This window comes from Sinocyclocheilus rhinocerous, unplaced genomic scaffold (genome assembly GCF_001515625.1).
Source record: "Sinocyclocheilus rhinocerous isolate Xijiao unplaced genomic scaffold, SAMN03320098_v1.1 scaffold576, whole genome shotgun sequence".
In the NCBI taxonomy this organism is placed as follows: Eukaryota; Metazoa; Chordata; class Actinopteri; order Cypriniformes; family Cyprinidae; genus Sinocyclocheilus; species Sinocyclocheilus rhinocerous.
In genome coordinates this window covers 1,744,599-1,759,327 of record NW_015662167.1, presented here as the reverse complement: position 1 = coordinate 1,759,327, position 14,729 = coordinate 1,744,599, and the positions used below count along the sequence as shown (strand labels likewise).

Here is a 14,729-nt window from a genome sequence, read left to right as displayed (position 1 = left end):
GTTTACATACTATATGTGTGTGTACTGTGTATATTTATTATGTATATAAATACACACACGTATATATTTAAGAAAATATATATTTGTATGTATTGTATGTAAACATTAGTATATAACTTTATATTATATATATAAATATTTTATATATAAATCTAACATATTTTCCCTTAATATATACATGTATGTGTGTGTATTTTTATATACATAATAAATAAACACAGTACACACACAAGTATGTAAATAAACTTCTATGTTGAATGCGATTAATCATTTTGCAGTATTAAAAATGACAAAAAACACAACAAATGTACTAAAACTTTAAAATAAAAATACAAAAAAAGCTATGATAGTATGATAGTGGTGCATGGTAATACCATGGTACTTTTTGCAAGTGTAATCATCGTATTTGTTTAAGGTGTACATAAAATATTGTTATGGCCCTGCAAATTACAATATGCAATTAAAATGCTGCAAGGGTGGTAATGAAGTGGATCTATTTATGCTTTGTAGCTGGATAAATATCATGAAGTTGACAACGGAATATAAAGTTATTACAGTTAATTGTTTGTGGGAAAAATAGGATGCTCAAGTACTCTTTCTGTTGTCTGTTAGTAGATTTATAGACACAAAATATTTGAGGATAATAAGACGATGGTGAACGATTCGGTATTTCTAAAGAATCGATTAAGTGACTCGCTCAAGACACACAAAATGAATTCGTAATAGCTAGCATACCTCATATCGTTATGAAATGATGAAATAGTAAGAAATAGTAAAACGATGCTATTCCGAATTCAGACTTGTGGCCACCTACTGGCGATGTAACCTGTGGAAAGGGTCACTGAATTAATGTTTTAAGTAACCGATTCAAAAGATTCGAATCACTGAAATGAATCAAACTGAGACGCACGCCAGGATACGTAGTATCGCATTATTGATCAGAGTGGCTTATTCGAGAAAACACATGCATTTACACACGACACATTTACTGTTAATGAATTCAAGCAGACGAATAACAGGTGTGACTGTTTTGCATCATTAATCCATTGCGTAGCAACATGCCACGAGAAATCCCAATGAAAGCCACGCGCGACGCTTTCATCAGCAAGAATTACATGCTGGATGAATGAGACGAGAATAAGAAAATGTAAACGCTGGTTTACAATGACACTATATTTTCTAAAAACATTCAGCCCAACACCAAAAATGTCCTAGAAATCTAACAGGACAGCAGGAAGATTTTTCCCCATGCGTGCCTGCATTTTAGGGAGCATATAGGCTACGTGTACACCATATCCAACCCATATATAAATTAATCTAGTGCTGTTCATATTTTATATATTACTCCCATTAAATGTTGTCTGCTGTTTAAGAAAACGCGACATTTAAGAGAAGATATGAGAAATGCACACGGACCTGCGATGCCAATTAATATTCATCTGCGGCTCTCCTCGGTCACATTTGCAGATCACATCCTCCCCTTCATGCAAAACGCGTACAGGGTCCCTGCATCGCGCCAGCACGATGAGATTATAACATCTTCTCTCACATTTCAGCATTCATCCCAGTTAACCACTGTAAAACGCTGTCACACCTCTGGAACAAGACTGGCAAACAGGGAAGAGCAACACGCATCCATTTGTCTGATTAACTCTTTCAGTCTCGCCTATTTATATAGACCCAGCTGACAAACTACACACACCATGCCTAAACTGAGGTTTGCATTGCTTTCTAGGATGTTAGTCTGTTTGCAACGAAAAAAAAGCAGGTTGACTAGTGAACAAATGAACATTTCATGAGCAAATAATGAGCAGTTTAGATAATTAAACCGATTATCTATTTTTTTTTAAATATATATTTTATTGTATCGGAATAACAACATAAAAAAAACAATTTTAATTTTAGATTCAACTTTGCTGAATGCAGAAGTGCAATTATACTGTGCTATGGCGCCCCCTTTGGTGCATGTGTGTATTGCATAATTGATCCATGATACCGCAGGAGAACATTTACATGTGGATGCTGCAGCAACTGTATGCTAAAGCGAGTTTTTTAATTTTTTTTATCCGACATCAGTGATGCTTTTAAAGTCCGGTATTTAAATTAAGTTACTGAATGAATCAAGACAAGACAAGACACTACAAACAAAAACAGTTTTGGGCTATTTTGCTTCCATTACACATCATCTATCAAACTAGTGGAAAGAAAACATCCAAATACATACTTAAGCTACTCCACTTGAGTAGCACTTTCACTAAACATTCCTTTTTTTCTAATTTATTCAAAACATTTTTTACATAGGAGTTTCTTGACATATTTGCACTAATTTATGTAATATTGTATTCCTAAAAAAATGTTTAAATATTTTTTTTCTTACCGTTGACAACAGACAACAAAGAGATATCCAGAATCCCCCCTGTAAAAATCTTTAACTCTTATATACCAATAAAACACATTTGAGAAAACTTGTAATATAAAATTTAATGTACTGTGATTAATTAACTGGCAAAGTATGGTGATATCAATTGCCTTGCGCACATAATGGCAGTCATTCAACGGATAATGCGATTTATTAAATAAACAAACAAAACAGATTATTTATATGAAAGCACATACAAACAAAATTCAAAGTGTTTTGTAACCGAGGAAACAAATTCAGGAAAGCAAAAGACATGTTTATAAAAAAAAACATTCTCGCTATATTTTATCTAATTTCTCTGCCACCACTTGCACTATGTACAAAATTGACTATCCAAAACGAAAGCAGCCTCATCCCATATCATACAGCAAATATTAAATCTTTTAACAAACATGAATCTTCCACCTGATCAATGCATTCTGAAAAATCCCCCCTGAGAAGTACATAAGCATTAACACATGTACAGATATCATTGGTGTGAGGAATTAAACCAAAATGGATTTGAAGCACTATTATAACTTTAGTGCAAGGCAAGATGTACAGTTAAACTGATCAATGTTTGATTGTGTAAAACATGCCCATTCACTACCTCCATTTATATGACCAGGATTCAATGAGCATCCTTAGCCAGAGTAGGTACCAAAACGTGTCACATATTCTAGGGTAAAAAAACATCTACATGTTTAGTGGTCACTCATTAAAAGGATAGTTTTCTCAAAAATTAACATTAAGTCATCATTTACTCACCCTGGTGCTGTTTGTTTGTTGTCCATAAAAGAAAGAAGGGTATACAACATTTAAACATCACCAGGGGTCCGTTTCAGAAAGGAGGTTAAGTGAAAACTGAGTATGTTAACCCTGAAATGAGGGAAACTCGGGTTTGACATCAATTTGTCAAACCCGAGAAAGCAGAGTAAGTCAAGCCCATTTCTGAAAGAGAGGTAACTAAAACTCAGAGTCAGTTACCATGGTAACTTACTCTGTGAACCTAACCTGGTCGGGAGCAGGTTTTCCTCGTTAAACCCAGAGTTGCTTTTGGTTTCCTCCCCCTTTTTAAAGTGTAAGCGATGTTTAAATACCGCATTCATTCATTCATGCTGCAAAAATGCTTTTCTTAGTATTTTGGAATCTAAATTAAGTGCATTTGACTTAAAACAGGAAAAATAATATTAATGCAAATGGAAACAACATTATTTTTCTTACCCCATTGGCAGATAATTTGCAAAAGAATAATTTGTAGAAAATGCATCTTGATTTAAGAATCTTTAGATATTTTGACTGGAAACAACAAGCCAAAAATACTAAGTAAGAAAAGCATTTTTTGTAGTGCTGGTACATTCAATCATTGCACATATTTTCATCATGCAGACACTGTGAAAGTGACAAAAACGGCATGTCCTATACTGAATCCTGTAGATGAGGAGGCTACATTAAATTGTAGGGAGTTACATTTACGTCGGGAGAGGATTATTTAGATTTTTTTTTTTTTAATTCATATTTTCATATTCATATTTGAGTGGTACCATTTTTAAATGGTAGTTTTCAATGTAACATCAGGGATGCAGAGCACATTAGTAAGGTCGCTGTATGCAGAGCGTTGAGGAAAGTGTGTCTCGCTCTCACGCTTTTTCTTATAATATTTGTGTAGTTTTCTGAGCACAAACCCATCGAAAATGAAGCGGATTACTCGATGGAATGGAAGGATGCCAGATGGAAGGTATCTGCCATCACCACCACCACAGCTGTTAAATTTATTTGGTCATCTTTATTTCCTACAAATAGAAAAGCAACAGTTATTCTTTTTCCTGTTGGATATTAATATTCTTCCAATACTTGGTATTGTGGCCATCTCCTCTTCATCTGTTTTTCATTATTTTGCGAGCCTTCTTGCTGTTGGCTGAGTAGAAGTCAGACGTTAATTTCATTTATTCTAATTAAGAAATGCAACAGTTTGGATTAGAGAACATTTAATTATGTGAAAAGAGCATTAAACTATGTGGGAAAAGCTGCAGTGCACTGAAATAGACCCTGAATTATATTTATTTAATATGTCAAATGCTTGTAAAGTCATATAGCCTACACTCATGAACCTTTTATACTTAAAGCTTTACCTTGATTGAATTATGTTTTTATCCTTTATTTTAGCTGCTTTTTTTTCTTTTGCATGTAGGATGGAAATTAATATTACTTAAATAATTTACTGTTCTGCCACTTTTTACCTTTTATATTATAACAGCGATTAAGAATTAAAGTGACGTATTGACTCGGAAGTATGAGGACGTCTTTTTGGCGGGAGCTGTTGCCATGGTGAATCATGAATTAAAGTGACGTATTGACTCGGAAGTATGCGGACGTCTTTTTGGCAGGAGCTGTTGCCATGGTGAATCATAATTTCCCCGGAGCTCCATTGATCACGGCTTTTCATAGTCGTGGTGCACGCGCTAAACTCAGAGTTGATTGAACTAACGCAATTCAGCTGTTCTGAACCCAAAAACTCAGAGTTTCCCATCTCAGGGTAAGTCAACTCAGAGTTCAAGTTTCAAGTTGGAACGTTTTCAGTTGTTTCAGCTGGTTGAACCTCCTTATTGAAACGGGCCCCAGGGTAAGTAAATGATCACATGATTTTTATTTTGGGGCAAACTATCCTGTTAATGTGGGAAGTGATATTAGTCTTTTTTGTGTATTAAAGTAACCATAAACTGATTCATCAGTCAATGTAATGCTGGCACCCTTCTAAAAAAAACAAAACAGTGCTCTAATATTTATATAGTCGAAAGATATTCTAGAATAGTTCAAAATGAGAAAATAGAAGATGTATTACTTGAAGACCAATTCCAATGTGCTGAACAGTCTCTCTATACTTTTTGTTGAGTTATGCAGTTTTCACAGCATTCCGTTTCTGAAAAAACGAGGAAGTCACAGGTAGCCGCCCGTTCAGGAACCACAGGCTCTGACCCAGTCGTGGATTTTTTATGCCCTGAGCCCTGGCAGACCGCGTACCTTTCTAGGTCCTCGAGGAGGGCAACAATCTCTTTTGTAGTGGTGAGACGAGACGGGTGGCTGTCGTAGAGTCTGTGGGTGGGCAGGAGTGGCTGTCCCTGGATGCTGATGTGGTAGTAGAAGTTGGGCTCAATATGAATAATGGTGTCTGCCATAGTGGAGCGCTTAGAGCACTGCATCAGCTGTAACTGAGGGCCTTCCACCACAACACAGAACCAGAGGACAGGAAGTACCATGCTACGAAGAGATCTCAGGAGAGGCATCAGTTCATGATTGATGTCGATGCCTTGGATGGTGGGGTCATTGTCTGCCATGCTGAATATCTGAGTGATCTGCAGAAGCCAGAAGTACATAATAATTGCTACTCCCACGACTTCCGTATCACACACCGTATGCCTAAAACGGCTTCTTACCGACGGACAAGACTCGTCCTCCTGCTGCTCCTCTTGACATGGTTCCTGACCTGCCGAACCATGTGATCGATTCCCTTCCCTCAAACTCTCTCCAGGGCAGTTTGGTGGAATGGCCATAGGAAGAACCTCTGGTCTCTAAATAAATGGGAAGTGGAAATAAATATATAGTATATAGTAAAATATGTATATAAATGATATATACAGTTAAAATCATTACTCACATCTCGTAACTTTAAAATGTACAATTTAAAATAACTTAGAAAAATAATGCCTATGATGGCAAAGCTGAATTTTCAACATGTCTTGTGTTACATGATCCTTCAGAAATCATTCTGATTTGGTGCTCAAGTCAGCATTCTTATTATTATTAATGTTAAAAACAGTTGTGCTGCCTAATATGTTTGTGGAAATTGTTACAAAAGTTTTGTATCTTTGACCAGAAAGTTGAAAAGAATGGCATTTATTTAAAATAGAAATAGTTTGCAACATTATAAATGTATTTACTGTCACTTTTGATCAATTTATTGCATCCTTGATGAATGAAAGTATTAATTTCTTTAAAAAGTTATTTTTTATAGATGTTACAAATATGTAATTTAAAACATTATCTAAAAGGCCATGCATTACTGTTATTTTCAGACTTTTTTCTCAAGATAATGTGAAAGCAAACAGGACTTTATTGTCAAGACAACCAAAAATCAATGTAATTACTGAAACACTGTCTTCTCATTCAGCTTTGAAGTCGCCGCTTTAAGTCTGCCTTCTGCACCTCATTTTTTCCTCTCTGCGTGGGAATAATATCAGAAGCGTACAGCTATGCATGAACACTGGTTAGATCAAACACTGATTGGTACAACTACAATTTTGAATTTATTTTACTTTCACCACCCAACCTAAGGAAAGACAGCACCTCAGATAACCTTACTGGCTTACGGTTTATTTCCCACTTGCTAATCTTTGTTTTTATTTGTTTAAGCTGAAAACAGACAGGCATAAGGAGCTTACCGCAGACAGAAGGGCTCTGCTACGGATACCACTGACTTGAAGCCCATTTTCTCTGATCATCTCCGCCCGTCCTATGCGCAGCTGGGGGCTCACCTTCTCAAGAGATAGGGATGACAGAAATGAGATATGAACATATTTATATAGGTCTGTTCAAATAATACGAAAATGCAACACAAACCAAATAAGCTTATTTATGTCTAGGGAAAACTGCTCTGGAATTAATTTAAGGAATCATGTTGACTTGATTAACATTATATGGGTATTATATTCATTTTCATGGTGAAAACATACCTCAACTTTCTGTGGATTGTAGAGTGGGATGTTGTTCATCAAATGACTGTTAGCAACATCAGTATAAACATAAGCCTAAATCAACAAGAATAAAACCAAGAAGAAAAAGTTATTGAGAGCAAACAGGAACAAGTGGAAATGCTTTATAGATTCTGGAATACCTTTCTATTGTAACTGGGATGAAGGAGCCTGTTCCGATTCAGCACCTGGGCAACACCTGAGGTATGCGCCTTTGGCACATACGATTCAGCCTCGTTATCTGAAACCTCAAAATGCCACAACTTTTTGGACCTGGGTCTACTACGTCCATATGTGTACCGTGGCCTGCCGTGTGTAACCCAGCCCTGAGAAAAGAGCATCTCCGCTTCATCCATGGGCAGCAAATGCTTCTGTAAAACGAACATTGAGACAAGATTTTTTTTTTTTGCACAATTATTGAACTTATAACAGATATGGATGAATCATTAGGGATTTAACTGTTCTGATTCCACTAAACTGCACTTTGTCATACACATGACTAAAATGCACATAACAGTACTAGGCTCAGTTTGTTTATTGATAGATTATTTAAAAAGAACAAGCTTAGAGTCATTCATTCACAATGAGTTAAACTCTCACTAAATAGTCAAAATTCACTCTCAATAAACAGTTAAACATGTTATATAATATATTACATAAAAACAAATATTATTATATGAACCAAAAGAAAAAGACAGAAAATAATCCTAGATTTAGTGGACAACTAAAGGTTTCAAAATAGTGCACCATAAAACAACATTCTCATTCATATTAACAAGTCAACGCAAATAATACAATTAAAATTATATTATGGAAGCCCACCATAGCCTCTCTTTGACACTGTCGTAGACGGCATTTCTGTCTTTTCTTATTTCTGCCTCCAAACTTGGGTTTGTCCATGCAAAAATCACAGCTTCCGCAGTCTGTACGGCGAACGCAGCCTTTACACTTCCCACAGGAACGGCGACGTACTTTTGGTACACCCATCTGCAAATCAAGAAAAAACATCCCTATTTGAAGAATATTCAGGACACTATTTTAAGTCTCTGATTACATCTGACTGTATTAAATATTTGCAGCTTAAGCCTGAAGCATCAAGCAAATTTGCCTCAAGCAAATTTCTAAAAAAAATGCAATATATCCCAACTAAGAAGAGAACAAATACTTTGTGAATCTCTTCAAGCAATGTGCATATCTGTGATCAAGGCACTTGGATCATGTTACTGCAGTGTATTTAACTGGCTAGCTAGAAATACCTCATCCAGGCCATTGTCACCATCATTACCCCCAAAGAACATAGACAGATCCTCTGAGTCACTGTACTGCAGATAGGAGCTCTGCTTACAGGAAAACAACATTTAGATATAGTTGTTCTACAGGAATCCCTCAGATTAGTCTGAGAGATTGTTTATAAGCTTTTACCTGTGATTCCTCAAAATCATCTGAGACTGAGGGCTGAAAAATAAAAGAAGAGGGAGACTGAATGATTACAACTTTTTTACAAGCATAATGAAGCACTGTGTGAAAAGAACAGTGTAGTTCAAAGCATTTTATTCTCACTTGTGAAAAATTTGAAGCTGTGCTTAGTGATCTGGCCATGTTTGGAAACTGCCACTCTGATGCCTGTGGATTAGATAAAGGGGAGTCAAGATTATATGATCATTAGACACAAAGAGTAACTCAGAAAGTTACTGTTCAGAAGTTTGAGGGCTGTAAGATTTTTTTCTTTTTTTTAAAAGAAATTAGCATTTTATTCAGTGAAGACATTTATATTGTTACAAAAGATTTCTACTTCAAATAAATGCTGTACTTTTGAACTTTTTTTTTTTTTAGGATTCCTTGATAAATAAAGTGTCATTGCTTCCACAAAAATGTTTTCAACATAATAATAATTACCGGAGGAACAAATCAGCATATTAAAATGATTTCTGAAGAACATGTAACAGCAGGAGTAATGGCTGCTGAAAATTCAGCTTTGCCATTATGGGAATAAATTGCTTCTTAAAATATATTAATGTAGAAAACTGTTTAATTATTCAATTATAATATTTAACAATATTACTGTTTTTACTGTATTTTCAATCAAATAAATGTAGTCTTGGTGAGCATAAAAGACTTGCAAAAAAAAACAAATAAAACCCCACTTACCAACCCCAAACAATTAAACAATTAAGTAATTCATGAAAATGTGTGGATTTCATTGTGCATTTAATTCATGGCACAAATGCCACGTGGAAACAAAAGTACAGTGTAAAAAGACACCAGTGGGGGCAGTACAAAACTGAGGTTCTGACAAAGCCATCAAACAGAACAGATCATAAAAACAACCTAAATGCGCTTGGTTTGACATTGCAAGTGTGGGCAAGGGTCCAAACACTTTCCAAGGCCACTTATTATTTAGTATAATGTAACAGTTTAACTATATTCTTACTCTTACACAAATGTCCTTACATAACATAGAATATCATCTACTGACTGAAAAAAAAAGAATTACCTTTACAGCCCTGTCTTTATGGATGGGGCGCAAACACTTCCGTTTGCGACACTTAACGACTTTACGAGAGTGGATATTGAGTCGAAGGCGTAGCCGAGCATTTCTGCAACTAACACATTTCCCACAGTCCACTGTATTTTGGCAAGCCCGGCATCGGCCACATGGAACCCACTAAGAAAAAAAAAAATACAAATAAATGTGTTTTTATTTGTAAGGCAACACATTACATAAAGCCAAAAAAAATTAAAACATACCTTTTTGTAGGGTTGTCTTCGTCTTACTATTGCTAAACCAACAGAAAAAAATAACAATAATAATAATAGCGTTAGCTGAAATACACTATTGCTGCTTACTTGCCTGCACTCACAAACTGGAAAATAAATGACTACATTTTGACTTACATGTGTTACCCTTTAGCCTGCAATTCTGGCACATAGTTTGTCCCTCTTCAAAAGTATAGGTTTTATGACATTTTAGGCAGACACTGAGTACAAACAAAAAGAACAGAGTGAAGAAAGATATTAACACCGCTGTTTTTGACATTTAGGCTATAGTGTAAGAAAAGGAAGCACTGCCTACCTAAAACATTTTTGTGGATTTCCACTGGCACCATTGATGGGCCTATCTGGGGCCACAGACACTGAACCGCCCAAAGGAGGAGGAGTTGGATTCGCAGAATCTTCAGTCAGATCAATAGTAAGTTGTGCGGTGGCACTTGATAAAGCGGTATTTGTCTCAGGACTAGTATAGGTACTGCATTTTGGAGTGGTCACTGTATTGGCACCCTTATGGATTGAATATGAGCTCAACTTCGGAGCTGTACCATAGCTGAGACTAGTTGAAGATCCTGGATTGCCAGCTGCACCACCTGTATCTGCTAATTCATTTGGAAAACTGGGTACAGAAAAGTGTGCCTGGGGAGAATCCAGTTTCCTTCTCTATGGATAACAGAATGTAGATATTAGTGGGAAATATGTGAATAAATTTAAGTCAAAAAAATGAAGAGAGCATGCTGAACATCTCCTCACCTTTCTTCTTCGAGGCTCTTCACCAAGAAACTGGCCCGTTTTAAAATCAAATTTTGTGAGGTCCACAGATTGACTTATATATTTCACAAGCTCAACCCTACTTCTTACTTTATGACCTCTTGGACTGAAAGGAAAAAATAATTTAAAAATTAATGGGCGATGCAAAATGAACGTGCCACACAGTAATGCTTTAGCATTACATCATTTACTCACCAATGGATGCTCTGCAGTGAATGGATGCCAGAGTCCAAACAGCTGATAAAATCATCACAATAATCCACACGATTATATCAATTAACGTCTTGTGAAGTGAAAAGCTGCATGTTTGTGATAAATTCATTGAGATGTTTTTAACTTCAAACCATTGCTTCTGGCTAAAATATGAGTCCTCAATCCATAATATTGCTTTTTCCAGTGAAAAACACATCCCGTTAGAATCAGGAGAGAAATATGCACAGATCAAGCACCATTTACAAGCAAAAACAGCCCAAAACAGTTCTAAACAAATATGTTTTCAATATTTTGATGTGAGAGGACAAAAGCAGATGGACTTTTTCGCTGGAGGAAGTGTTATTACAGACTCACATTTTGGCCACAAGCAAGGGTTTAACATTAAAATGCCTTACAAACATGCATTTGCTTTTAACTTCACAAGACATTAATTGATAAACTGGAATTGTGGGGATTACTTGTGGAATGTTGTGATGTTTTTATCAGCTGTTTGGACTCTCATTCTGACGGCACCCATTCACTGCAGAGGATCTATTAGTGAGCAAGTGCTGTAATGCTAAATGTCTAAATCTGTAGATGGAAAAAGAAAAAAAAACTCATCTACATCTTGAATGTTATGAATTTTTTTTTGCAAATTTTCATTTCTAACTATTCTTTTAATTGAGTCGTTTTTACAATACCTCATATAGTATGTATCACTACGTCCTTCACTGGTGCCTGACCGACGAAAAACCTGTTTGCGTTTCCATCCTTGCCCTAATGACGGCCAATCTTCCCAGTCTTCATCTACCTCGCATTGTGCTCTCCTCCTCGGTCTCCTAGAAGAAAAAGCAAAACATGCAAAAATATGTTTAAAAAATAGTGAAGTGCATAAGAGAAAAACTTGTTAATTTTCTATAACTCATCACTTAAAGTTTGATGTGAGGCGTTTAATTATTAGAATCCAGGTCATGTACATACCCAACACCTCTGCCACCTCTCTCTCCAGTGCTTTTCCTAACACTAACCACACTGCCGCTCCATTCGCTCCCCACAAGGCTCTCTACTTCTCCATCAACGCTCTGGGAATCGACATCGTCACAGTCTTCTTCGAGTGGCTCCAACCAGTCACAAGGTGGTTTGTCGACGTCTTTGGAAGACTCACCCTCCTTCTCAGTTACAGCTCCCTCTTTGTTTTCATCTGTGACATGATTCTGAATGTCTGTGCTTTCTGTGGGCTCTTTGCTTTCCTCTGTATTTGCATCTTTGACTTCGGTTGTTGGTTCTGCAGGTGCCTCAGCCACTACTTCCTCTGTTTCCATGTTAGTATAGCCTCCCTGTTCTTCTTATGACAGCTGCAATAAGGAAATACACATTAGTGGGGCAACACCCAGATACAGTGTTTTAAGCAGCAAACAATACTTGTTCAGTTCTTCTACCTTCCAGCACTGTAAATCATCTACTTTTTGTCCATCTGAAGCTCCTTCATTTTAATAACGTTGAACTATCTGAATAATCTCTTTGCAATATGTTATGCATTCAGCTCAGACACCTGCAATTGAAACCAACAGTCAGCTGACTGCCTATTGTTGCTCTTCGTGTAAATACCAAACGCTTTATCTTTTAACCCACGACGTTTGATGCAGAAAATGCTGTCTAGGTAGTCAGCAAACTAGGTTTTGAGACACAGCCTTACACGTATTAGCGCCAATACTTAGCGTGGTAGCTAACATATTAGCAAACGCGAAATGATAGTAAATAAAACAATTATTGAGATTTACCTGGACTGATTGCTGTTTTTAACGGTCATGTTAAACTAAAATCATAAATACGATCCCGCCATTCCTAAAAACCTACCTGTAAACCCTTCAACAATCCTCACATTGATATATTTTAAATACTGAAACAGGAGAGGGACCGGAAGTGCTGTTGTAACCCGGAAACACGTGACTCGAGCATTTTGAACAAATAAAGTTCCCTGCTCACGTCTCAAAAAGCTAGACTGATGTTGCGCTGCTTGATGTAACATTTACGTCTTTGATGTATTGCTAGACGACAGACCTTAAGAGATTTAACAAAATAGCACGATAGATTTTTTTTAAACTTCTGATTACAAATTACTTTATCAGCGTAAACAGGAGTCAGAAGTTGAAAAAGTAACATGAATCTCTGAATTTCGTCGTTTTTTATATTTTGCTTTTCATAAATGGTATTTAATAATAAAATGTATTCATCATTATTACATTTTTCAGACTACATCCCAATGTATATATGATATACTGAAAAACTGCTATAAACCCCTAGACGTAATAAATAGGCCTTTTATAAAAATTGGTTTTAACTACAGAGTAGGCTAAAATACTTATCATTAAACTTAAAAAAAAAAAAAAAAATTATATTGTGTATTTTTGTGTCTAATTGTTATTTTGTCTCTGTTCTGGAAGCTTGTTTTACCAAGACAAATTCCTTGTAAGCATACTTGCTCATATCAATATAGTATAGATAAAATAACTAAAAAATAAAGCAAAAAATCCGAGGATCACAACAAAAATTACAATTCCATAATTAACTAATTGAGCACAAGTCAAATTAATCAATGCAGACTGAAGGAGACACATGAAGAGAGTTTTAATATGAATGACATCATCCAAATAGTGACAAATATACAATATGAAAAGTATACAAATATAAAGAAATCATTTTTGAGCACAGATTGTTGGCATGGCTATCTGTCTTTGTTGCTGCGGAGGTCAGTGGTCAGAGGGTCATGCTGGATGGTCTGGTGGAGCATCAGGGCCAATAGTCCTGCTCTGTTGGTCATGGCCGTCCTCACATTGCGTTCTTGTTCAAACAACTCATCCAGCTTGTACCACTGTTTGGATGGGAAAGTATGAGTTATATGAAACTAAATTAAGACTACAATGAAAATAAGTTTGGAAGAACTTGACTGACCACTCTGACACGCTCCAGGTCCACCTCCGCCCGTCTTAGTTTCTCCCAGCAGTAATGCTTGTTGCACTTGCGTTTCGAGACCCTGCAATACTCTCCAGTCGGCTCAAACACATTACGCACTAGTGGACATCCACACACCTCATCTGCTGGGACCTGAGAAGAGAAAAACATAGAAGTAATTTACTGAACACAAATCCTGTTATGAAGAGATGTCTGAAGATGCGGTTAGTTTCATTCAGGGGTTTTTCAAGCCTGTCTTGGAGACCCCCAGCACTGTATATTTTGTACGCCCCCCTTATCGGACACACCCAGGTCAGGTCTTGCAGTCTTCTACTAATGAGCTGAGGAGTTGAATCAGGTGTGTTAGATGAGGGAGACAAACAGGTTTGAAAAAGCCTGGTTTAGGTGTTTACACAACACCGTTTTCAACTAAAAACGGAAATGTTATATGCATTTTGGCCATTCATTTACATGACAATGGAGTTTTGGGAGCTTAAAAATGCAAAGTTTCTGAAAACAATACATTATCGTTTCTGTGTAAAAAGTAGCGGATTCTGTTTAGTATTTTGCGGATCCATGTGAACGGGTTGTTTAGACAATGTTGTTGTCTGTACATGAAACTTTTCCAAAATGCAAAGAAAAAAATTCCATTGTAAGTACAATTATTGTTACGTAAACGTACCCTTAGTTTGAGCAGAAATACTGTGAGACCATCACTAAACTCTCACCTTTGGATCTCTGGAATGTTCTGGACATAAAACTTGGAGTCTCTTGCAGTATGTTTTACTCTGAGGGTTATAAACATCACAGAAGAGTCTTGTTGCCCTAATAGAAGAAAGAAAAAAAATTATATTTATATATATATATATATATATATATATATATGTGTGTGTGTGTGT

The 14,729-nt window shown here is 36.3% G+C and overlaps 2 protein-coding genes across 5 annotated transcripts in view; both read right to left on the bottom strand.

Moving 5' to 3' along the window:
- Positions 1 to 4,907: 4,907 nt before the first annotated feature.
- On the bottom strand, positions 4,908 to 12,807 carry LOC107727872 (uncharacterized). 4 transcript variants are annotated; one of them, XM_016537903.1, is made up of 18 exons: positions 12,736 to 12,805; positions 12,318 to 12,430; positions 11,860 to 12,233; positions 11,580 to 11,717; positions 10,669 to 10,792; positions 10,220 to 10,578; positions 10,042 to 10,124; positions 9,895 to 9,926; positions 9,641 to 9,811; positions 8,707 to 8,769; positions 8,569 to 8,601; positions 8,403 to 8,483; positions 7,969 to 8,133; positions 7,290 to 7,517; positions 7,129 to 7,203; positions 6,838 to 6,933; positions 5,833 to 5,967; positions 4,908 to 5,751 (listed from the first exon to the last, which is right to left on the bottom strand). In XM_016537903.1, the coding sequence occupies exons 3-18, from the start codon at positions 12,198 to 12,200 to the stop codon at positions 5,275 to 5,277; spliced, it is 2,601 nt and encodes an 866-aa protein (XP_016393389.1). In that variant the 5' UTR covers positions 12,201 to 12,233; positions 12,318 to 12,430; positions 12,736 to 12,805; the 3' UTR covers positions 4,908 to 5,274. The 4 variants fall into 4 exon arrangements, with proteins under 4 accessions (XP_016393389.1, XP_016393391.1, XP_016393388.1 ...); XM_016537905.1 differs by lacking the exon at positions 12,736 to 12,805 and adding an exon at positions 12,660 to 12,735; XM_016537902.1 differs by lacking the exon at positions 12,318 to 12,430 and having other exon boundaries at positions 12,736 to 12,807.
- A 682-nt stretch (positions 12,808 to 13,489) lies between these two features.
- LOC107727863 (CXXC-type zinc finger protein 1-like) overlaps positions 13,490 to 14,729 on the bottom strand; it is a 7,886-nt gene continuing 6,646 nt past the window's right edge. Inside the window, exons 13-15 of the mRNA XM_016537893.1 lie at positions 14,559 to 14,655; positions 13,831 to 13,983; positions 13,490 to 13,750 (exon numbers count right to left, since the gene is read on the bottom strand). Of these exons, the coding sequence (XP_016393379.1) occupies positions 13,604 to 13,750; positions 13,831 to 13,983; positions 14,559 to 14,655 (397 nt within the window). The 3' untranslated portion in view covers positions 13,490 to 13,603. The remainder of the gene's footprint in view (positions 13,751 to 13,830; positions 13,984 to 14,558; positions 14,656 to 14,729) is intronic.